The 22,910-nt window shown below is 53.1% G+C and overlaps 1 protein-coding gene across 4 annotated transcripts; it reads left to right on the forward strand.

Annotated features, from left to right (window-relative positions):
- Nucleotides 1–1,372: 1,372 nt before the first annotated feature.
- TLE2 (TLE family member 2, transcriptional corepressor) lies at nt 1,373–22,185 on the forward strand. 4 transcript variants are annotated; one of them, XM_033134047.1, is made up of 20 exons: nt 1,373–1,700; nt 1,774–1,871; nt 2,266–2,329; nt 2,779–2,823; nt 5,870–5,932; nt 7,229–7,303; nt 7,554–7,737; nt 8,101–8,120; nt 9,106–9,213; nt 10,925–10,969; nt 11,522–11,671; nt 13,253–13,391; nt 14,251–14,411; nt 15,510–15,586; nt 16,474–16,723; nt 17,069–17,316; nt 17,455–17,602; nt 19,724–19,874; nt 20,511–20,587; nt 21,882–22,185. In XM_033134047.1, exons 1-20 carry the CDS (start codon nt 1,677–1,679, stop codon nt 21,987–21,989), a joined length of 2,235 nt encoding a protein of 744 aa, XP_032989938.1. In that variant the 5' UTR covers nt 1,373–1,676; the 3' UTR covers nt 21,990–22,185. The 4 variants fall into 4 exon arrangements, 3 of the variants coding, with proteins under 3 accessions (XP_032989938.1, XP_032989940.1, XP_032989941.1); XM_033134049.1 differs by having other exon boundaries at nt 7,557–7,737; XM_033134050.1 differs by having other exon boundaries at nt 7,229–7,270.
- The last annotated feature ends 725 nt before the right edge of the window (nt 22,186–22,910 follow it).

Genomic DNA, 22,910 nt, shown 5'->3' on the forward strand with positions numbered 1-22,910 from the left:
CCCATGGTTTCCTCTCTTTATCTTTCAAGTCTCATGTCCAACATTAACCTCCTCAAAGAGGCCTTTCCCAGACACCCCAGATAAGTAGGTTCCCTCTTGTCAACCTTTTCCACTGCTCCCTAAACTCTTCTCTTGTGCACACAAATAATTCCATCATTACCAAGCTGTGATCTTGTCTCGCAAACTGAGAGAAGGCAGGAATCCATTCTCCTTCATCCACTCTTGTATGCCTGGGAGGATGTGTGGCATATAGTAGATGCTCAATAAATTTGTTGACTGGAAAGTGATGCTTTTAAGTTTAAGGACTTTTGTACATTGTCACTCACACAATTACTGACATGGGTGTGGACATTAACACCTGGCAAGAGGTTTTCTCTGTTTTGTTCCCTGTTGAGAGCCCCAGTGCCGAGAGCAGGGTCTGGTCCAGAGTAGGCACCCAGTACGTGTTTGTTGATTGCCTTAATGAATGACTCTGAGGTTTCTCACACGCAGGATGGGAATAAGAACATCCCATCTCCCAGGTGAATGTGAGGGACAGTAGCTGGATGTCTGAGGTCCATGGTGGGGGTTGGAGCCCCTGCCCTCAGAGAGACTTCAGTCTGAAGGCAGAGATTCCGTTCCCATTCTCACTGGGACTTCTGCCTTCTACCGCGTTTCCCCGAAAATAAGACCTAGCCATGAGACCGGGTCTTATATTAATTTTTGCTCCGAAAGACACATTAGAGCTGATTGTCCAGGTAGGTCTTATTTTCGGAGAAACACAGAGCCTACAGTCTGCTGGTTGTGGCAGTTGGAACACCAACTCCCATACTGTGAGCCAAGCCCGGCTGAGGGCTGTGCATGTACCATCTCGTAAAAAACAGCCCCTGCCTCTGCCCTTTTCAGAGAATCCTGAGGCCCAGTGTGGGGGAGAGCCTGCCTGGGCCCCCCACCTCTTGCCCTCCTCTGGGCCTCTGCCCCTTGCTATTTCATTTCTCCTGGGGGAAGGCTTCCCTGCCAGCACTTGATAAGGCTGCTTCCTCCTTATCCTTAAGTCTTAGCCCACATCCTCAGAAAGGCCATTTCTGACCACAAACTGCTCTCCCCACCGTGGGCCGCCAGGTATTTGTTTCCTTGCTTTTTTTTTCTCTGGGGCCCCCTGGGGAGGGAGGGAGTGAGCGGGGACGATGTTTGTGGGGCTGGACTCGAGCCTCAGTTTCTCCACTGGGCACTGGTCGAAGGGACGGGTGGGCTTCCGGAGCTACGGCTCCAGGTTGGGGGGGGAGCAGGGTGGGTGGCGGGCGGGCCGGGTGGGCGGGCCTGGGGGGCGGCGGCGCCACCTTAAGGCAGCTCAGCCCGCGGCTCCCGGCCGAGCCCCGCCGGAGGGAGGCGGCTCCGCGCGGGGCCCGCCGCCCGCGCCTCCGACACCCGGCCGCGGCTCGCCGACCTTCTGCGCCCACCGCCCAGCGCCCCTGCCCAGGGGAGGGGTCCTCGTTGTCCCTCTCCGTCCTCGTGACCCTGCGCGCACGATTGGGGGACGCGGGGACTCCAGGGTCTTCTGCCCCACGCCGCCCGCCCCCCGTCTTCTTTCTCCGGGCAGACCCCCGCCCCCAGCCTCTTTCTCTCTCCCACCCCCTCGCCTCGACCCCCCCACATTGTCACACTCCGGCGCGAGGGGGGCTTCCCAGATCGACAGGATGTACCCTCAGGGAAGGCACCCGGTGAGTGGGGGCCTGGGCTGCGGGGGTGGGGGACCCAGCGCCCGGGAACTCAGACCTCAGACGTCCCCCCCAGACCCCGCTTCAGTCCGGTCAGCCCTTCAAGTTCTCGATCTTGGAGATCTGCGACCGCATCAAAGAGGAATTCCAGTTCCTTCAGGCTCAGTATCATAGGTGAGGGGGGGCGGGGCGCCCCTCCTGGGGCACCGGGAAGCTCACCTGCGAGCTCACCTGGGAGCTCAGGGAGAGGGGCGGGGCGCGTGGGACCGGGCCAGGCGGGGGCGGGGCCTCCAGGGTGCTGGGAGTAGGGCTGGCCCCCAGAGGTGAGGGGAGAGCTTCCAGGTGGAAGCGCAGGGTGAGGGAAATGGGGACAGTGGGTGCTTGGACATTTTGAGTCTGGGAAGGCGGGGGTGGAGGGTGGGGGTGTAAAGAAGTGGGGAGGAGGAGTGTCAAACCCATCATTTTGGAAACTGGCCCAAAGCGGGTATCCGTGGGGTGTCCCGGTTTCCCTGAGTCTCCCTCTGGGGGTCATGGAGAGTGGGGTACCCATGCCCTTTCTCCTTCCCAGCCTCAAGCTGGAATGTGAGAAGTTGGCCAGTGAGAAGACCGAAATGCAGCGACATTATGTCATGGTGAGGAGGGTAGCATGTCAGGGTGGGGGGAGTGGGGCACAGGGCTTGGCCAGGAGTGAAAACACTTGGGTTGTGAATCCCAACTCACTGGGCCACTCTGGGTAAGTCCCTGCCCCTCTTGGGGCTTCATTTTCCGTATCTGTAAAGTTGGCTGGTTGGGATTCCAGGCTGTTTCTCCCAGGACCCTCCCAGCTCTTAAGAACAATGAGACAAGAATGTCTCTTCTCCTCATCTCTGGGCCAGGGTCTCAGCACCACCACCTGCCCCACCTCCTGGAGAGAGTGGAAGGGTGACCTGCTTCTCCCTAGGGGGTCCCCATGGGGTTGGGATGATCTGTGCCCTGAGGTGACCACCCCAGCCTGAGGGCTCCTGAAGACCCAGAGTCACCCAGCACAGGGCTGGACATCCGTCGGCACCGTGGACATTGCCAACTGGCTTTTCCTTTGCAGTACTATGAGATGTCCTATGGGCTCAACGTTGAAATGCATAAGCAGGTAACTGTTGGGGGTGAAGGTGTTCAGTAGGTAGGGTGGGGGTCTGGAAGCTGTCAGAGGGACTCAACACTAGGGCAGTCTGGGGCAAGGCAGATCCAGGCAACAGGGGTCTAAACCTGAAATCTTTGGGACCAGCGGGGGCAGATTTCAGCCTCTGGATAGGAAAATGATTCTGAATTTCTAGAGCCTTTATCCAGCAGAGGGGAGTGGTGGGCAGGGCCAAGCATCCCTGTCAAGGGCGCTCATAGCAGAGGCTGGCAGCCAAGTCAGGGAGGCTGTGGAGGTGACTTCTGTCCTGGAAAGGGGCCAGATGAACAGTCTTGGAGGTCCCTTTGAGCCTGAGGCTCTGAGATGGCCCCAAGCTTCTGTCAACTGTTTTGAAAGGTCTGAGATTGACTCTAGTGCTTTGCGGTTCTGAGACTCTCCTATGCTTCTGAGTGTGATCTCGAGGTACTGAGTTAGATTGGAAGGTTCTGAAATTGACTCCAATTGTCCAAGATTGATCCTGAGATCCTGAGACTGACTTCCAGGTTCTCTGATGGCTTGTAATAGGATGGAGATTCTGAGGTTAAGAGAATCTTAGGTTCTGTCCATCCGAATATTAGTCAATGCATGGAGCCTAGTGTTGGGTCTTCCGGTGGGTGGGCTGGAATGTAGTGTGCACGGGGCTCCCTGGCGTGCTTTTCCATGTATGTGTGGGCTCTGCTGGCTCTGGGGGTGCTGGGAGGGCTGTGCCTTTCTGGAGCATGACATGGACTCATGGATATATGAAATAGAACCCCTCATGGGGTGGCAGGCATAGGGTACAGCCTGGTCTTTGGGAGCCTGGTTCTGCCCTCCTGGTGGGAACTGCCCCCCGACACACTGCACACAGCATGCCTGTAACCCAGGCAGACACAAAAGCATAGGCTTCACTGCACACACACCCTTTTCCCACCCACAAGGCTTCTCCTATGTTCCGCCTCCATGGGGTACCCCTGGTCCAGACCCTATCCGGGATGAAACCTACAAGTAAGCCACTCTGTTTCCATTGCTATATACTTCCAACACTAAGTGTGGGTTTTCCCCACACCAACCAATTCTCCAACTCTTAACACCCGCCAGATGTCCTGCAGATCAGCTCCATTCTGACACTTTCTGCTCCAAGTTAGTCCAGACCCCACAGGTTCAGGGCTCAGCCCCACAGGACTGTCCCCACTTCAGATAGGGACTTTGCAAGTCTGTGCTTCCTACAGTTCTGAGCAACTGGCTATAAAATCAGGGGTTCTCATCACCCCTTCTTGGGCTCAATAATTTGCTAGAATGGCTCACAGAACTCAGGAAAGCTCTTACTTATTATTATCTGTTCATTATAAAAGTTATAACTCAGAAACAGCTAGATGGAACAGAGGGCAAGGTATGGGGAAGGGGTGCAGAGCTTCCATGCCCTCTCCAAGCGCCGCTCTCCCAGCACCTTTGTGTGTTCACCTACCCAGAGGGTCTCCAGACCCTGTATTTCAGAGAATGTTTTTTAAACGTCACAGTTATTTAATCCGCACGTGTTCCAGAGATCCCCCTCCCTCCCTCCCTCCCTCCCAGCCCTCCACAGTCCTTGGGTTCCCAAATCAGCCCAAGGAGCTTTTAGGGACTGGAGGTGGCTGGGTCCTCAGGCAGAACACTAATCCCAGCCCGGGGCCAGGACCAAGGCATGATAGCAGCTGCCTCACCCCCGACAAGCCCACTGTTTGTGGGGGCTGAGGGCTAGCAGCCCTGGGAGGTGGCTCGGAGCCTCTGAGGTCACAGGGAGGGGCTTGGTCTGCCCCTGGTGTGCCCTGCAGTGCGGGCTGGGCCCAGGGTAGTGGGATGAGGCCGACTCCAGAGGTGGGCCTGAGCTGGAGGCAGCTCCCACCGTGTCATGGGCAGCAAGGTCTGGAGGGCACTAGGTACGCGGCGAAAGCCAGGAGACGAGGGAGCAGGCTGACGCCGGCCAGACCCAGAGCAGCAGCCACAGCAGGCTGCCTATTTCCAGCCCAGAGGCGCCTGGCTTGGACCCTGGTGGGCAAGGGGTGTGTGGGAGACCAACTGGGGTGGACATGTGGCAGTGGAGAACACAGCTGGGAAGGAGGTGAAGGCTGCCTAGGGTCTGGGGGTCGTCTCCCAGCAGTCTCCTTTGGTAAAGGAGTTGTACTGGCTGCTCCCCGTCTGGAAGCTGGGTCCTTTTCAGGGAGCCAGTGGTGGTGTGGGGCCAGGCGCAGGTCACCTGCTCTGAATTGTTGACGAATTTAAGCTGTAGTACTAGGGGATCCTGGGGGGTGTCCTGGGGTGGCAGTGTTGCTGAGAGCCCTGTGCCAGGCTCTGGCTGTGCCGCCTGACTTCTGTGTCTCAGGCTGGGGGTCTCTGCTCCTGGGGCCTCCCTCTGACATTGTCAGTGACTGCCATGGCTTTGCTGGGTTGTGCTGGTATCAGGGTCCCTGATGGCTGGGGCAGTGGGTCAGTGCCCTCCGAGGTGTGTGAGACCCAGGCGAGAGCCAGCACCAGAATGCATGCAAGCATTCAAGGATGGTCACTGCATCACTCACCCCTTCACTCAGGGCCATGGCACCCTCCCTGCCTCTGCACTACTGAGCATAGGCTCTGCCATCTCCACAGCAGACGCTCAGGCACTTCTGGGCGGGCGGGAGGCTCCCACCCTTCTCCACCGCCCAGAGATTGTTTTTATGGAGGCTTCCTTACGTCAGCAGGATTAAGACATTGGCGCTGGTGGTTTACTCAATTCCCAGTCCCTCTCCTCTCCCTGGAGTTCAGTGGGTGGGGCTAAAAGTTCCAACCCTCTAATAAACTCAGGTGTGGGTGAAAGGGGCTTATAAATAATCAAAAATGCTCCCTCTACCGGATCATTCAAAAATCCCAAATATATTTATCATATCACAGCACCCTTCCCGAGTGTGGTGCACTGAGAGCTCTACCTGGCTGCAGCCCAGAAGGCCCTGGGCCCAGCCAGGGCTCACACCTGGGGCTCCCAGCGGACGCTCCCCCTCCAAACCCCCTCCCCATTGTTTCCTGCCAGGCTGAGATTGTGAAGCGCCTTAGTGGCATCTGTGCTCAGATTATCCCGTTCCTGACCCAGGAGGTGAGTAGGCCTGGTGGGGACGGGAGGGGAGCTGCAAGAAGATTGAAGGGGGGTGGGTAGGGCTGGATGCCTCAAGCAGTGATTGTGATGGGTGGCCTGGGCACCTGGGCACTGGCTGGGGTAGGGGCTTCAGGGCTTCAGGGAGGTGGTGGCTGAGGGTTAGGAGTGGTGCTCAAGCCCTACAGCCAGGCTGTCTGGGTCCGAATCCTGGCTGTGTGGCCTTGGGCAAGTTGCTTGCCCTCTCTGTGTCTCTGTTGTGAAGTTTAGAAGAGCTGATACATACAAGGTGGTGAGGACGATGCTCGGGGCTTAGTAAGTACCCAAAGTTAGCCCCTTACATCATGCTCAGTGAAGTAAGCCAGACACAGAATAAATACACAGAAGGATATTCGTTTATAGGTGGTCCCTAGAGGAGTCAGATTCATAGAGACAGGAAGTAGATGGGCCACGTTTCAAGTACTCAGTAGCCACACATGGCCAGTGGCTTCTGTTTCCAACAGTGCAGATAGAGAATATTTTATCACTGTGGAAAGTTCTACAGCACTGAATGCCAAACACAGCATAGCCATCAGCCGTACCATGCGTGACGTGAAAACAGTGTTGAGGGGAGGAAGCCAGATACAAAAGAACACAGGGATCAAGCCATAAAATGGTTCCAAATGGACAAATTCAGGCAGGTTTGGGAAGGCAACGTAGGTGGTGACAGTATACAGAAAAACAAAAGACTTCTTGTGTGACGGTGAGGAAGGGAGGAGAGGAGGCCCTAAGATGGGCGGGGTGTGAGGGGGCTTCAGGGGGCTGCCAGTTTATGTTTTCTGACCTGGGTGGTTGGTACATGGGTGCTGATTATATGGTTCTTTATTGGGTGATCCTGTCCACAAGGGACACTGAGCCGTGTCTAGGGACATCTGTGGTTGTCACAACTGAGGGTACTCCTGGCATCAAGTGGGTGGGGCCCGGGGATACTACTTAACCCCCCCAGTGCCCAGGGCACCCCCACAGGTGAGACCCGGCCCGATGTCAGCAGTGCCGAGGTGGAGAGCCTGATTCATGAACCCCAATTTATAATTGCTAGTGTTAACTGCATTTATATGCTAAGTTTCTTTTTCTCTGTTTCACAATTTAAAAAGGAAAGGGAGAGAGGGAGAAAAGGAAAAGAGAACTAGCAAGTTCCAGGGCAAGGATGAGGGTGGGAGATGAGAGGGGGCCCCAGAGGGCATTGCCTGGACAGATGGGGCTCTGAGCAGACACGGAACTCTCTCCTGAGCACCCCTTTTCCATAACCCCACCTTCCAGCATCAACAACAGGTGCTACAGGCGGTGGAGCGTGCCAAGCAGGTGACTGTGGGGGAGCTGAACAGCCTTATTGGGGTGAGTCATCCTGGCCCCTGCCCTGCCATCGGGGGACCCCACCCCCAGGTCCCTGCACCCAGTAGGTACTAAAGCTGGGGGTGCTGGGTGGGCAGCTGGCCTGGGATCTGGCCACTCTGGACACTCTGGAGACCCCAGGGGCATCCCCTCGGCCCAGAGCCTGTCTCCACTCTTCACGGCCTCTTGGGCCAGGGGTACTGCTGGGCACCTGCCCCCTGCCTGCCCCTGGCTCACCCCTCCTCCTTTCTAGCAGCAGCAGCTCCAGCCACTGTCCCACCATGCCCCCCCTGTGCCCCTCACCCCTCGTCCAGCTGGGCTGGTGGGTGGCAGTGCCACGGGGCTGCTGGCCCTGTCTGGAGCACTGGCCGCCCAGGCTCAGCTGGCTGCTGCTGCCAAGGAGGACCGGGCAGGCGTGGAAGTTGAGGCGTCCAGAGGTAAGTGGGCAGTGCAGGGTGGCATTGGCTGGGGGTGTGGTGTATGGCAGGGAGGGACTGGCAGGCTGCCCTGCCCAAAGCACCAAACTCACTAAGTATGAGGGAATGAATGAGGGGAGGCTGCAGGAACCCTTTACTCCCAGTTAGCTGTGTGGCTTTGGGCAAGTTACTAAACCTCTCTGGGCATTTATCTAAATGGTATGCGGATGGGATAATCCACTCTTTGTGAGGGTGTAGGAAGAAGAAGGGAGATTCTGAACTGGGAAGAGGGCTTTATAAACTGTTGTGGACTGTGCCACATGTGGCACAGTGGGATATGAAACCCTCATTCATTTTCTTTCTCTCCCTCTCCCAACCTGCCAGTGGAGAGAGCCCCGAGCAGGGTAAGTTGAGTGGCGTCTGGGGACTTGCCTTCTTATATAAAACATTTGCTTTGTATTCCCGTGTGGCTGACTTTGCTTGTTCTGAGCTGATAGGAGCCACAGAAGGAGGCCCACATCCAACTTTCAAACTGTGTCGCTTGGGAGATGCCCATAGGCTAGTGTTTTATTTATTTAAAATTTTCAATCTTCAGCTGTTTTTGCAATTAAATAAATGAATGCATGCTCATGGTAGTGTTCCATGCGTTCTTCCATTCATTAATTTATCCATCATCCACTCGTTATTATCTACAAGAGCACTGCCCAACAAAAATATTATATGAGCACTGTATGTAATTTTTTTTAAAAAATTAATTTTGACATAATTATGGATGCACAGGAGATTGCAAAGAAATGTACAGAGAGATCCCATGCACTCCTCACAAAACTTCCCTCAATGATAAAATCTTGTAAAACTAAAAGTATCTAATGCAGGAAACTGACATAAGTACAAGGAAACTTACTTAGACTTCAGTTTTACCTGCGTTCATTGTGTGTGTGTAGTTCTATGCAGCTGTATCACCTGTTTAGCCTTGCATCAACATTGCCACAATCTCCTATGCAATGTAAATTTCCTAGTAGCTACATTAAAAAAGTTAAGCAGGCGGAATTAATTTCAGTAATGTTTTATTTAACACAATGTATCCAAAATGTTTCAACTTCTAATCAACATAAAAAATGATGAGAAATATTTTACATTCTTTCTATTGCACTAGGTCTCTAAGATCCAAATGCATTTTGCCCTTAGAGCTCATCTCAACTTGTACTAGTGCGCCCTAGGGGACACTGGACGATGTCTGGAGACATTTGGAAGGTCCCATTTCCCAGAGGCTTGAGGCACAAGTCCTAATAATAGCAGTGGGGATGCTCAGTGTTGGTTGGGCCAAGATGCAGTCTGGGGGCCCAGGACGCTGTCCCTTCTTTCCTCCTGGCCCCCGTCTTTCTGCAGAGTGCATCCCCCTCACCCCCTGAGAGCGTGGTGGAAGACGAGCGACCAGGTGGCCTGGGTGGCAACGGGAAGCAGCAAGCTGAGGAAAAGGATCTGTCCGGACCTTATGTGAGTGGGAGCAAGAGGAGGACTGGGGTGGGCAAACATGGCCTCGACCTGCTCCTGGCCCTGCCCCTCAGAGACTTCCAGAACCCAGCTCTGTCCATGACTCTGTCTCTCACTCCAGAGCCTTCCATAGCTCCCCGTTGCTGGTGGAGCTCTGGCCAATCAGGAGACATCCTGTGGAGCCAGGCTTAATTCTTTAGTTGCTAAGTCCCTGTAGCCTCTGGACTCTTTTCCCACCTCCTGGCTTTTGTTCGAGCTGTTCCCTCCCCTATAACCCTCTTCTCCGTGCCTCTCAGAAACCAGGTTTTCCATTCATGCATAACCCACCCCTACAGGAAGTTGTCCCTGATCCCCTCCTGAAGGGCTGGGACCTCATTTTCAGAGTGATTGCTGCTCCTGTTGTTTCAAACTCTAGTGCCCCAGGGGCCAGGCTGAAAGTGGGGGTTGGGATTGTGGCCAGCTGGGGGAGCACTTGTCCCAGTTAGGGGGCAGCTTCAACCAGGTCCCAGTTGAATAGTGGGCCCCCAGTGTTGGCCAGTCTTGCTGTTTCTCAGAGAAGCCTTTAATCTTTTAAAAAATATAATAAATAAACATAATGGCTTGTTTTATGTCAGCAGCTACCATATTTTGCCATGTATAATGTACACTTTTTTGCCCAAATTTGTGAGGGAAAAATAAGGGTGCGCATAATATATGAGTAGTATTAATTCCGTATCTATATAAATGTTTTTCATTCTTTTATTTATGCTTATGCATTAAAAGTGTAACTCTAGAAATCAACAATGATATCCGTATGGAAAAATAATACCCGGGAATACATAATCGATTTTGTTGAACTTATGACAAAGTTGCAACCACGAAGAGTTCTTGGCATTCTATGATGCATAAATATCGTAAATTTGTTACCGGTACATAAAATTTCTTGTACCTTGTATCTGTTCTTATGTTTTGTCATTATTTGTACATAAAATTTCTTGTCTCATAATATGTTAAAAAATAAATGCTGAAATTCCTTTATAATACAAAAAAAACAAGTACCTAAATGTAAACAAATAAAAATTTGAATTAAAAAATTAAAACGAAAGATTTTTTCCCCCTGAAAGTTTGGGCCAAAAATGTGGGTGCGCATTACATTCGGGAGCGCATTATACATGGCAAAATACGGTAATTTTGTCTTAAAGAAGAAAACTGGAGATAAGGAGGTCAAAGAAAACCCAGCCATCAGGCAGTTGTGGCCTCCAGGCTACAGGCAAACTTTCGTCTTCCTTTGGTTTCCAGCCAAACAGTTGAGCAGCCCAATGTGTGTTTCTCCCTTGAGCAATGGGGAGCTGTAGAAGGATATAGAACAGACATGGGGATAGGTCTTAGAAAAATCTCTCTGGGGCCAGCTTGGAGGGCTACCTGGAGGAGGCAAAGCTGCAGGCCAGGCTCCCAAGGAAGGGATAAGGCTGTTCTTGGGCCATGGGGATGGGGTGGTGGGCAGACGGATGGGTGAGAAGGAGGTACCGAGCAAGTCTTGGACACCAGCCCTGAGCCCTCCCTTGACTGAGCAAATGCGGCCTCCCTCTGAGCCATGTGAATGGGCTGCTGTAGCCCCAGAATCCCGGTCTAACCTGAGACCTGCTGGGTGTATGCTCCCCTCTGGTGAGGAGACGTAAGGGGGTGTGGAGGCAGGGGCCTGGTCGGGATGAGCTCTTTCCCCCATGTCCCCCAGGAAAGCGACGAGGACAGGAGTGATTACAACCTGGTGGTGGATGAGGTAAGTTGGATTCCAGCCCCCCCACCCCCGACCTCCGACCTCCCAGACTTGGAGGCAGGGAACTAAGTCTGCACACTGAGCAAGTGCTAGGTTTTCTGGAGTGTGAGGAGCCCAGAGGGAGTGGGAGTCCTGGTCCCCTCTCTGGGATGGCTGGGGCCAGGGGAAGTAGGGGATACCAGTCACTTCAGGCCGATATCCTCTCCATAGGCCCAGGACACACTGGAGATGGGCAGCAAAAGTGGCTTCAAGCCCTGGCTCACTGTTTGACTTTGGGGGAGTGACTCCCTTTTCCCTGGCCTCACTTTTCCCCATCTGTCCAGTAGGGGAAAATAAAACCAAGCCCTTATAAGTAAGTCATTGCTGTGTGTGTGCTTATGAAATAGGTCCCATCATTAAACCCATTTCACAGATGAGTAAACTAAGGCACAGGGAAGTTTCGTAATCCTCCCAAGGTGGGTCACAGGTTGAGGTGGGGTTCAGGGGGATATAGAGAGGGGTTTTCCTTCCTTTTACCTACTTCACCCCTACTCAACATTATTTCCTCGAACCCAGGACCAACCCTCAGAGCCTCCCAGCCCAGCTACCACCCCATGTGGAAAGACGCCCATCTGCATCCCCGCCCGTCGGGACCTTGTGGATAGTCCAGCCTCCTTGGCCTCCAGTCTCGGCTCACCGCTCCCCAGAGCCAAGGAACTCGTCCTGGTAGGGAGTAGGGGAGGCTTTGAAACTCAACTTTGTTCATCCTGGGGTCCTGGAAACAGATGGCACCCCATTTGACATGGGGCAATGAGAAATTAGCCAGGCTGTTGTGGTCCAGCATTCCCTTCTTGATTATTTGGCCTTCTTAAAACACCCCTGTACCCAATTCAGGTAATATTTCCTAATTCCATTCACTCTGGTTGCACCTGAATAAATATTAAAAGGCAACTTTGTAAGTAAAATTTGTAAATACACATTAAAAGGCAACTCACTAACTTATGGAGAAACCAAGTACTTATCTCTTGCAATAAATCCCCTGGAAATAAACATGGTGAAAATGTAGAATGGGCCACTCCCTAGGCAGACTCCAGCTCTGCAAGTGTTAAGACCTTTGGGAGGCATTGAAGAAATACCAGCCGCAACCTGAGACGCTATCCCCACAAGGAACAAGGATTAATATCAGAACAACTTTCTCCCTGCCTCTCCCAAGGTTTAATGCCAGGTGTAGGGACCACTTAAGAGCACTCCTCTGGGGAATTCAAAATTCAGCTCCATTTGTCTCTCCCTCTCCCCCCAAATCTTCCCAGACCCCTGCTCTAAACCTACCCTGGGAGATTCCTGGCAGTTTCTAGGCCTTCCCTCCCAGCCAGTTGCTATGGCAACCACTGAGTTTGGGGTTCACTTTGCCTCTCACGTGCCCTCCTCCCACGCGGAGGAGACCGGAGAGGGGGAGGGACAGCTCTGTTCTAATGGAGAAGGCCTCCCTGTCCCCATGGTGTCCCTGTCCACTGCCTCGTGGATGTGCGAGTGTGGCTGTCACAATACGTGTCACTGTGTGATGGAAAGGTAAGGTGTAACCGACACAAAGCAAGGATGTGAAGTTTCTTGAAAGGTAAAGGAAGTGCTGGCAGAAAGCTGAGATGACGCAGCACGCGCCTATGTGGAGTCCAGTTTCCCCTCTCCTCCAGTGTCCCCATGGGGAGAGACAGCAGTAGGGCATACCCGTCTCCCCATTGGAAGAAGGAGTCCACCAGTACTAGGTGCTGTTCCTTCAGCCGGGAGGACGCGGTGTGGTCTCCCCTGTCATCCCCGAGTTTCCTATTCCTTGTCCCCAAGGGATCTGATGGCCTCCAACTTTGTCTGTGACCTCCTTCTGTGTCCCCCACTCCCTGCAGGGTGTGCCCTTGCTGTGGGCCCATCTCACATCATCTTGTCTCCACCCACGTTCCTGACCGGGTACCCACACTACATACCTTAGCAGATGCATGTGCAGTTCTTGCCATAGACGTGCGAGTTGGTTCCCTTCATCGTGCATGTGTACGCATGCGCCCAGGTGCCCACCCGGCTTTCCCATGTGCGTAGACACATGTCTCCTGTGCCCAGAGGATCAGCCATAGGCTCCATTCCCCTGCTGTGTCGTGTCTGAAGTTGCAGAGGCGCACTGCCTCAGTGTGCAGCCACCTCCCATGGGCTCTGGCCCACCTCAGGTCCACCTGCTCCCTTCTCCCATCCATTTCTGACCAGGTCCTTGGGCTGCAAGGCGCCAGGTGCCTGCTGGTGCCCAGTCCTGTCCTTTCTCCCCAGAACGATCTTTCCACCAGCACTCCCGCCTCCAAGTCCTGCGACTCCTCCCCACCCCAGGATGTGTCCACCCCCGGGCCCAGCTCCGCCAGTCACCTCCGCCAGCTCGCTGCCAAACCAACGCCTTCCACGGACAGCATTGGTGAGCACCCACTGGTGCCTTCCAGAGCAGGTCTCTTCTTGGGGGGAGTTTCTAGAAAATGGTAATGGGGTGGGGGAGGCAGGAGGTTTGGATTCCATCCCTGACATTGCCTTGTTTTTTTTCATGACTCTGAGCTGGATGCTGCCTAATTCTGGGCCTTGGTTTCCTCATTGTCTTCGCTTGATGGGTGGGGAAACTGAGGCCCAGAGAGGGGAAGTGACTTCTCGGGGGCTTTAGTCTGGTATACTGGAAAGACAAGTTTTAGAGTCAGACAGGATTGGATTTGAGGCCAGCCTTGGACACTTGCCAGCTGTGTGACCTTGGGCAAGTGACCCAACCTCTCTGAGGCTCAGGTTCCCCATTAGTAATACGGGGGTGACACAGTGCTCTTCTTTCCTGTCTAATGACTAGGCGCTGTGCTGGTTATGGGGTCTCAGAAAGAAGTCAGCCCTGGAACTTCCCCTCCAGGAGCTCCCAGATGGTGGAGGAGAAGACACAGACCTCCAAACTCCCAGCCCTGTGTGATCACGACTGGGGTAGAGGGTGGGATCCAAGATGTGCAAAATTGGAGACTAGGGATAGAGTGGGGAAGCTCAAGGATGAGATGTTGCCAGACATTGTGTCTAGGTTTTGAGGGATGAGTAGGAGTTCAGAAACTGAAGAAGGAAAGGGAAAAGCATGTCAGCCAAAGGGAACATTTGTAAATGTCTGGAGATATGACAGGGTATGGTGAATGCTGAACCAGAGCATGGGAGCCCTGAATGATAGGCCAAGGCGCCGGAACCCTGCCCCCAAGGCAGTGGGAGGCAGGATCTGGTCCAAGATGTCTGAGGACCCATTGTTGTCTCTTCTCATTTAGCCTTGAGGAGCCCTCTGACCCTGTCTAGTCCCTTCACCACGTCCTTCAGCCTGGGCTCCCACAGCGCTCTTAATGGGGACCTCTCTGTGCCCAGCTCCTATGTCAGCCTTCACCTGTCCCCCCAGGTCAGCGGCTCTATGGTGTATGGACGCTCCCCCATGGTGAGTCCTCAGGGTGGGAAATGCCAGGAGGTGTCAGCAGGGCCCAAGAGCTGGGGGCTAGACGGAGAAACCAGTTACACAAGGAGAAACAAAGGAATGAGGAAAGGGCGGGGAGTCCTGGCTTGGCAAGTGCAAGTGGGAAGATGATCTGAGGGTCTCAGGAGCCCCACAAGCTTAATACAAATCTGCACCTGTTACTGTGGAAAAAGCAACTGTGATTATGCAAGGTTAAGAGGAATAAAGTGCCCCAGCCATGGGAGGTGAGGGTCCCATTCAGCCTCCTGGCAGAAGCTGTACAGTTTTAGCCCTGATTTTTAATGGCCTACAACACTTCTGGCAGATTATAAAGGAAGGACTAGCTGAGGGAGAGGACTGGAAGTGATGTCCCATGAGGAGGAGTTGAATGAATGAGGCACGAGACTCCCTGAGCTGGGGCAGAGGGAGCACACAGGGTCTGCGTGGGCTCCAGAGGCTAAGTATGGGACAGATGGCTGATAAAGTGAGCTGTCCCAAAGTGGGTCAAGATGGAATAATTACTCCACAGAGAATTAAATGCCTGTCACTGGAGATACCCAGGCTTGAGGCTGGGTGGGCACTTAGAAAAGATGTCATAGAAAAGGGGTCAGCAAATGTTTTCTGTAAGGGGCCGGATCGTAACTATTTTTGGCTTTGCAGACCAGTTGGTCTTTGTCACAACTACTCAACTCTGCCTTTATAGCTCAAAAGCCACCATAAACAACATATAAATGAATGAGTGTGGTCATGTGCCAATAAAACTTTATTTACAAAAACAAGCAGGGAGCCGTAGTTTGCAGACTCCTGCTGAGCATTGGATGGAAGATTGTTCAGGATCCTTCCATTCTGGGGCTCTAGGATTCCCTGGACAGAGACCTTGGGTTGGGGTTACCTCATATAAAAACCTCTGTTCTCCCATTTGTAGTGTGAGAGAGGAGAGAACGTCCGTGCTTTCTTGGGGAGGAGCTAATAAACAAATTGGAGTCCCTCTGATAAATAGAGGGATATGACGGGGAGCATGGGACAGGGCAGGTGCAAGTTTGAGTCACCTGCCCTGTGACACCCCCTTTGGCATTTTGGCAGATGACATTTGAGTCTCATCCACATCTCCGTGGGTCATCCATTTCTTCCTCCCTGCCCACCATCTCTGGGGGAAAGCCGTGAGTACCGGGTGGGGCTTCCTGCCTTCTCTAAGGAGCTTACATGGTGGGGTGGGGGCTGAGGGTCCCTGCTGCCTTTCCAGAAAGTCTCTTCTGTAAGATAATGGGACCCCCCACCTACTTCAGGTCTACTAGATCCCTTCTCCCTTCTCCCTTCTCTTCTCTGGAGACAGAGTTAGGTAACCAGCAAAGGTTAAACCAGTGGTTCTCAACAAGGATAGATTTTGCCCTCCCCAAAACATTTGGTGGTATCTGGTGATACATTTGGTTATCACAACCTAATGCTTCCAGCCTAGTGGGTGGGGGCCAGAGATGCTGCTCAATACCCCACAGTGTCCAAGACGGCCCCCCACAGAGAATGTCCTGCCCCGAGTGTCCACAGAGCTGTCTGCTCTGAGGGGAACATTCTGCACCTGCTGTGGGCCAATCTGATTGCTATAAGCTACTTGTGGCTTTTGAGCACTTGGAATGTGGTCAATGTGACTGAAAAACTGAAAATTTAAATTGAAAATTTAAATTTATTTAAATTGAAAATTTAAATTTATTTAAATTGAAAATTTAAATTTATTTAAATTTAACTGGCCACCTGTGGCTGGTGGCTGCGGTTGGACAGGATTCTCTGGATCTCTTAAGGCATCCTAATGCATAAGCATTTACCAAGTGCTTGTTGACCATGCAGTACGCCACTACCTGGGCGGACCCCTCCTGTTTTGTACCACGCTGACGGATCTCACATCCCCTTTGATCATGCGGTCCCCTTCTCTAAACACACAAGGGCACCAGACAGGGCGGAGGCACCTCGCCACCCTCGAGAGTGAGGGTGTGGAGGCGCCCCCATGCTTTCCAGGGCTCCCCCTCCCTATGCATCATGCCCACCTTCTGTCCAGGGCCTACTCTTTCCACGTGTCTGCCGACGGGCAGATGCAACCGGTGCCCTTCCCATCGGATGCGCTGGTGGGTGCGGGCATCCCGCGCCACGCACGGCAGCTGCACACGCTGGCGCATGGCGAGGTGGTCTGCGCTGTCACTATCAGTGGCTCCACACAGCACGTGTACACGGGCGGCAAGGGCTGCGTGAAGGTGTGGGACGTGGGCCAGCCTGGCGCCAAGTCACCTGTGGCCCAGCTCGACTGCCTGGTGAGGCGGGGCGGGGCCTGTACACGCACGGAGGCGGGACTTGCAGGCCAACTGGTTAGGGCTTGTAATCCAACAGAGGCGGGGCTTATCAGACAATGGTGTGGAGTGTATAGGCCAACCAGGGGTGGGGCTTATAGGCCAAACAAGGGCAGGCTTATATGCCAATGGGGGAGGAACTTATAGGCCAACCAGAGATGGGGCTTATAGGCCAAGGGGGTTGGAACTTACAGTCCAATGGGGCAGGACTTCCAGGCTAACCAGGGGTGGGGATGTGCTTATTTGATTGGATTCCTAGAGGCAAGGCTTGGGGGCCAACCCCACATCTTTGTTTCTCTCCCCTCCCAGAACCGGGACAACTACATTCGTTCCTGCAAGCTACTGCCGGATGGCCGGAGTCTGATAGTGGGCGGTGAGGCCAGCACCTTGTCCATTTGGGACCTGGCAGCGCCCACCCCCCGCATCAAGGCTGAGCTGACCTCCTCGGCCCCTGCTTGCTACGCCCTGGCCGTCAGCCCCGACGCCAAGGTCTGCTTTTCCTGCTGCAGCGATGGCAACATCGTGGTCTGGGACCTGCAGAACCAGACCATGGTCAGGTAGGTGGTGGGTGCCCTGGGATCTTGGGCAAGCCCTCGCCTCTTTCCCTTTTGTGCTGTAGGGGTGGAGGAGTGGCCTTGGAGGATGCTGGAGCAGCACCAACTCCAGGAAGGATGCCTGGGCCCTTCTCCCTCCAGGCAGTTCCAGGGCCACACGGATGGTGCCAGCTGTATTGACATTTCCGACTATGGCACTCGGCTCTGGACAGGGGGCCTGGACAACACCGTGCGCTGCTGGGACCTGCGGGAGGGCCGCCAGCTGCAGCAGCATGACTTCAGCTCCCAGGTGTCCCACGGGGTCCTGCGGGAGGGATTATAGAAGCTCCAGGAATCCTGCCTCCCTTCCTCTCCCCCTGAGGCACCCACTTCCAGATGCTGGGTGGGACCAAATACCTGCTATCTGTGTCCGTCTTTCTTATCCTTCAGCCGTAGGCCTTTCCCTTTATTCTCCAAAGACAGACACAGGGAACCACAGAGGAGCTGATTCATATTATAAGCTGTGGGGCTGCTAAGACCCTCATATCATCTTCCCTGATGCTCTTGCCAAGCCATGTCCCTATTCCTTTGCCTCTCCTGTGTAGCTGGTTTCTCTACCCAGCCTTCAACCTTTGACCCTACTGAGCGCTCCTGACAAGCCCTTACCCCAGGACTCACTATGGGGAGCTGCTGACCTCAGAGGACAGGTTGAGATAGGAGGTCTCTGGTGAGGGCCCTGTGGGAATCCAGGCTGGAAGATGTGATGAAGGCACTGGACAGAATCAGGGGCTTCTCAGGGCTAAACAAAGAGGCACGGACAGGTTTTCAGATACCCTGGGCCGAGATTCTTTTTTCCCCCACTTTTACCTCCCCTCTCCCCAATCTGGTTCAAGCCGTTGTTTCTCAGTCTAGTTGTGTAGGACACAGCTCCCTGGCCCATGCTGGTATTATGAGCTTTGCGCTCCGCCCCCTTCCCCCCCACCCCTGCCACCCAGCCCGGCTGAGGTCATCGGTCACCAGTCATTGATCAGTCGCTCATGGCAGCTCTCGCCGGCTGCTGGCCGCTCATGCTGGCTGCCGTCCACTCATGGCAGTGCACGGCAGCACACAGCAGCCCATGGCAGTTCACGATGGTTGCTGGCCACTCACGCTGGCTGCCGTCCACTCGCGCCAGCTGCCAGCCACTCACACTGGCCACTGGCCACTCATGGTGGCACATGGTAGCCCGCAGCAGCACTCAGCAGCCACTGGCACCTCACAGCAGGTCACGCCAACTACCTGCTGCTCATGGCAACCCAGCCCCAGGGAGAGCTGTTGTTCACAATCTCAGCTGTAGAGGGCGCAGCTCACTGGCCCATGTGGGAATAGATCCACTTACCTCGGTGTTAGGAGCACGGCACTCCAACTACCTGAGCCACCCAGCCCACCCCACCCTCTGTCCAGATTCTGTCTCCCACAGCTTTAGGGGCAGAGTGCAAGCTCCTTGGCCTGTTATTTAAGGCTTCCATGCTCTAGTCTCAAACATACCATGACCTGTGACACCTCTAGACCTGACCATCTATTGTTCCGTCTGACTGACATGCCTTTCCCTTCCTTTCTCCAATTTATTCTCCTAAACTCCTATTCATCCTTCAAAACCCATCCGATTTGCCCCCTTCCTTGAAGCTTGGTGGGGAGCTAGCTCCCAAACTCTTTTGTTCTACCTTTTCTTTAGCTGGAAGGTTTCCTTGATAGGGAAATTGGGGTTGCAGGTGGATATAGTTGTCCATCCCCTGCTCCCGAAACTTAGATGGGTTGCATACATATCAGGATTTCATGGTGAGTGTCTCCCATCCCACTGGGTTCCTGGTCCAGGAACACTTCTATATGGCCAGGAGAGACTATGTGAAACCTTCCAGTCTTCTCTGCTGTAAATTTATGTATGGCTCTTTCCACATGTGTTACTTGTCAGTAAGACTTTGAGAGGTTTAGGATGGAACAGGGCTTTATTCCTCTCTGTGCCTCGCTTGGGGTGGGCACAGAATCATGAGGCCATCAAGTCTTTAAATGAAAGTAAAAAGAAGTGTTGGCACATGGGGCAAGTGCCAAGCTGGGAGTCAGAAGTCCTGGTCCTTCACGGACTTGCTTCATGACCTTGAGCGAGACGTGGCCTCAGCTTCCCTTCCACCATCTGCTCAAGGGGAGCGACTGTCCTCGCTGTTGTGTGTTCCGAGCAGATAATGGATGTGAAGCCCCGGGGTTCCGTGTAATGCTGATTAATATTAATGATTTGACATGCAGTTGCCTGCTGCTTCCAGGCCTTGGGCCAGCTGCCTCCCCACGCGGGGGCCACAGTGGGAGAGGTCTGGACCTCTTACCTCCCCCCAACTCCTCTTCTGGGCATCCAGTCACAAGGGGTTTTTGACCCCACCTTTTCCCTCTTCACCCCCAGATATTTTCCCTGGGCCATTGCCCCAACCAGGACTGGCTGGCCGTCGGCATGGAGAGCAGTAACGTCGAGATCTTGCACGTCCGCAAGCCAGAGAAATACCAGCTGCACCTTCATGAGAGCTGCGTGCTCTCCCTGAAATTTGCCTCCTGTGGTGTGTCTGCCCCGGGCTGGGGTGGGACTACGGGCCACTGGAGCAGGCTGCCAAAACACAAAACAAAAACCCCACATACAGGCAAAAAAACGCTTTGCCTCTTTAAATTTGAATCTTAGATAAACAATAAATAATGTGTTAGTGTAAGTATGTTGCAAATAATGCATGGGACACACTTATACTAAAAAACGACAAATTTGTTCATACAATATATCCCAAATATTGCATGGGATATACTAAAAAATGATTTTTGTAGTATAAGTATGTCCTAAGTATTTCATGAGATGTACATATACCAAAAAAAAAAAAAAAAAAGAAAAAAAGAAATAATTGGGACACATCTACACTAAAGACTGAAATGTAACTGGGCACCCTGTATTTTATCTGGCCAGCTCTCTCCTAGGGTAGGGGCTCCCCTTCTTGAAGGCCAGATGGAGTCCCTGGGGCCTTGACTTCACCATCTGGAAAATGAAAGGAAGGATCCTTAGTTCCCTAAGGGGCCCCTTGTCCTCCAAATGAGGGGAGAGGTGCCCAAAAGGAAAAGGCCAAAGCCGCCTGTCCCACCTCTGCCTGCAGCTCATAGCCCCAGGATTTTTCCAGACCCCTCCTCGAACTCTCCTTGCTCTCCTTCTCCAGGGCGCTGGTTTGTGAGCACCGGGAAGGACAACCTGCTCAATGCCTGGAGGACGCCATATGGCGCCAGCATTTTCCAGGTACTTGGTTGTCTGGAGCTCCCACCCCGGCAGGATGCCATGTGCCCAGGGACCGCAGGGTGCTGCACTGATGGTGAAACAGGAGCCTTCCCCAGGGTCCTCCAAGCCTTTCACCTGCCAGTTGCTACTAAAGCAGGGTGGGCAAACGTCAGCCTGTGGGCCACATCTGGGCACAGCCTGTTTTGCTTTTAATTGTAGTAAAATACACATAGCATTTGCCATCTTAACCATTTCTAAGCGCACAGCTCAGTGGCATTAAGCACATTCACACTGTTGTGCAACCATCCCCACCATCCATCTCCAGAACTTTCTCATCTTCCCAAACTGAAACTCTGTCCCCATTAAACATTCCTTTTCCCTTCCCCAGCCCTTGGCACCACCATCTGCTTCCTCTCTATGGATTTGACTCCTCTAGGGATCTCATATAAGTGGAATAACAGTGTTTGTCCTTCTGTGACTGGCTTATCTCACCGAGCATCATGTCCTCTAGGTCCATCCACGTTGTAGCAGGTGTCAGAGCGTCCGTCCTTTTTAAGGCTGTGGATGGACACTTGGGTTGTTTTCACCTTTCGGCAATTGTGAATCACGCTGCTGTGAATGTTCACATACAAGTTTTTGTGTGGACCCATCATTTCTCCAGGGCTTATGCCTAGGAGTGGAATTGCTGATAACTGTTTAATCTTTTGAGGAATTGCCAGACTATTTTCCAAATTTTCATTCCCACCAGCACTTGTTATTGTCTTTTTATTTTTATTTTGTTATGTCTTTTTTATTATAGTCATCCAAGTGGGCGTGGAATGGTTTTTACATTTTTGAAGGGATAGAAACAAAATGTGATGTTGATTTATTTGGCCTCTGGACTTAATGACTAAATACTTATTTGGACTTTAGGCAAGACCTGAAAATTTGCTGTTGGGCCCTTTATAGGAAGGTTTGATGAGCCCTGGTGTAAGCTTAGCCCTCTACTGTGCTGTGTGGCCTTTTGCCTGGTGCACACCCTCTCTGAGCTTCCTAGGAAAGGGCAGTTCTCCAGTTCCATCTCTCTTGGTGTCAAGATAAGGGAGGTCCCTCCCTTCTCAGGAGCATCACACCTGTCCAGAAAGGCTCCTTTCCAAAGGGCCTTTTTCTGTCTCACCCTGACCTCGACCATATGCTCATCCTTGGGGGCCGGCACTGGCCCCAGTCACCTTGTCTCTTCCCTCTGAACATCATGCCGGTGGTCAGAAGCTTGCACCCACCGGTGCCAGCGTTGGCCACACTTCACCTCTCCTTTCTCTCCTCTTCCCTTTGACAGTCTAAAGAGTCATCCTCTGTGCTGAGCTGTGACATCTCTGGGAATAATAAGTACATCGTGACAGGCTCGGGGGACAAGAAGGCCACTGTGTATGAGGTGGTCTACTGAGAGAACCCCCCTTCTTGCAGCCCTACTCTGGGGGGAGGGGTGTTCAGGACAGAGATCCCAACACCCCCCTCTCCAGGTGTACCTGTGGGTACCAAATCTCATCTGCTTTTTGGTCGACCCCCTCATATCTTCCTCTGCCAGATGTGGGGCCAGCTGGGCAGGGGGACTTTGGGGGAATAAACATTATTTATCACAACTGCCTTTCTGTCTTGGGCTGGGGAATGGGGCACCATTTCTTTTCATGGGCAACTATTATTGAGGGAAGGTCACCTTCTCGCTGTGTGACTGGGCGTAAATGGTTTTCCTTTTTCCTAATCTGGACAAATGAGGTCATTCATTCTGCATGAAATACTGTGGGATCTACCACGAGAAATGAGTGTTGTATTGGGCAGTGTGGCTATGCTATGTAACAAATAGCCCCCAGGGTCTCGGTGGTTGAACGTGATACGTTTTTCCTGCAAGCCCAGTAGGCATACAGGGGTTGACTCCAGGTAGATGCTCAGGGATTCAGGATGGTGGAGGTTTCACGACCTCGATATATAGCTTGATGGTCCAACATAGCAGGGAGACAAATCACACATGGCTTTTAAATCCCTGGCCCAAAAGTTTCACTTCTTTTAGTGCCAGCCCTTTGGACAAAATCATCCTCAGACACTGCCCCCGTACAAAGGATTGGGGATTATAGTGGAGCACATATGAAGCCTGGTCCACTGTCATTGTCACGGCAAAAGTCTCAGTCCCAGAGGAGGTGGCGGCTGAGAGCTAAGGGAGGAGAAACAGCTGCTGGGAAGGGTCATGAAGACAGAGGGATCAGCATGTGCAAAGTCTCAGAGGTCCTTAAGGAGCTTGGCCTGATGAAGACCAGGAAGGCAGCAGGGGTTCCTCCTCAGCTACAACGGGAGAAAGGTCTCCAGATTAAGC

The sequence above is a fragment of the Rhinolophus ferrumequinum genome, chromosome 18 (genome assembly GCF_004115265.2).
Source record: "Rhinolophus ferrumequinum isolate MPI-CBG mRhiFer1 chromosome 18, mRhiFer1_v1.p, whole genome shotgun sequence".
Classification (NCBI taxonomy): Eukaryota; Metazoa; Chordata; class Mammalia; order Chiroptera; family Rhinolophidae; genus Rhinolophus; species Rhinolophus ferrumequinum.

What these genes read in the sequence shown, in the direction of transcription:
- TLE2 (XM_033134047.1), top strand. Translation starts at nt 1,677, where the DNA reads ATGTACCCTCAGGGAAGGCACCCG. An exon ending in AGGATCTGTCCGGACCTTAT is followed by an intron (nt 9,214 to 10,924) that starts GTGAGTGGGAGC and finishes CATGTCCCCCAG; the next exon opens with GAAAGCGACGAGGACAGGAG. An exon ending in TGTATGGACGCTCCCCCATG is followed by an intron (nt 14,412 to 15,509) that starts GTGAGTCCTCAG and finishes GCATTTTGGCAG; the next exon opens with ATGACATTTGAGTCTCATCC.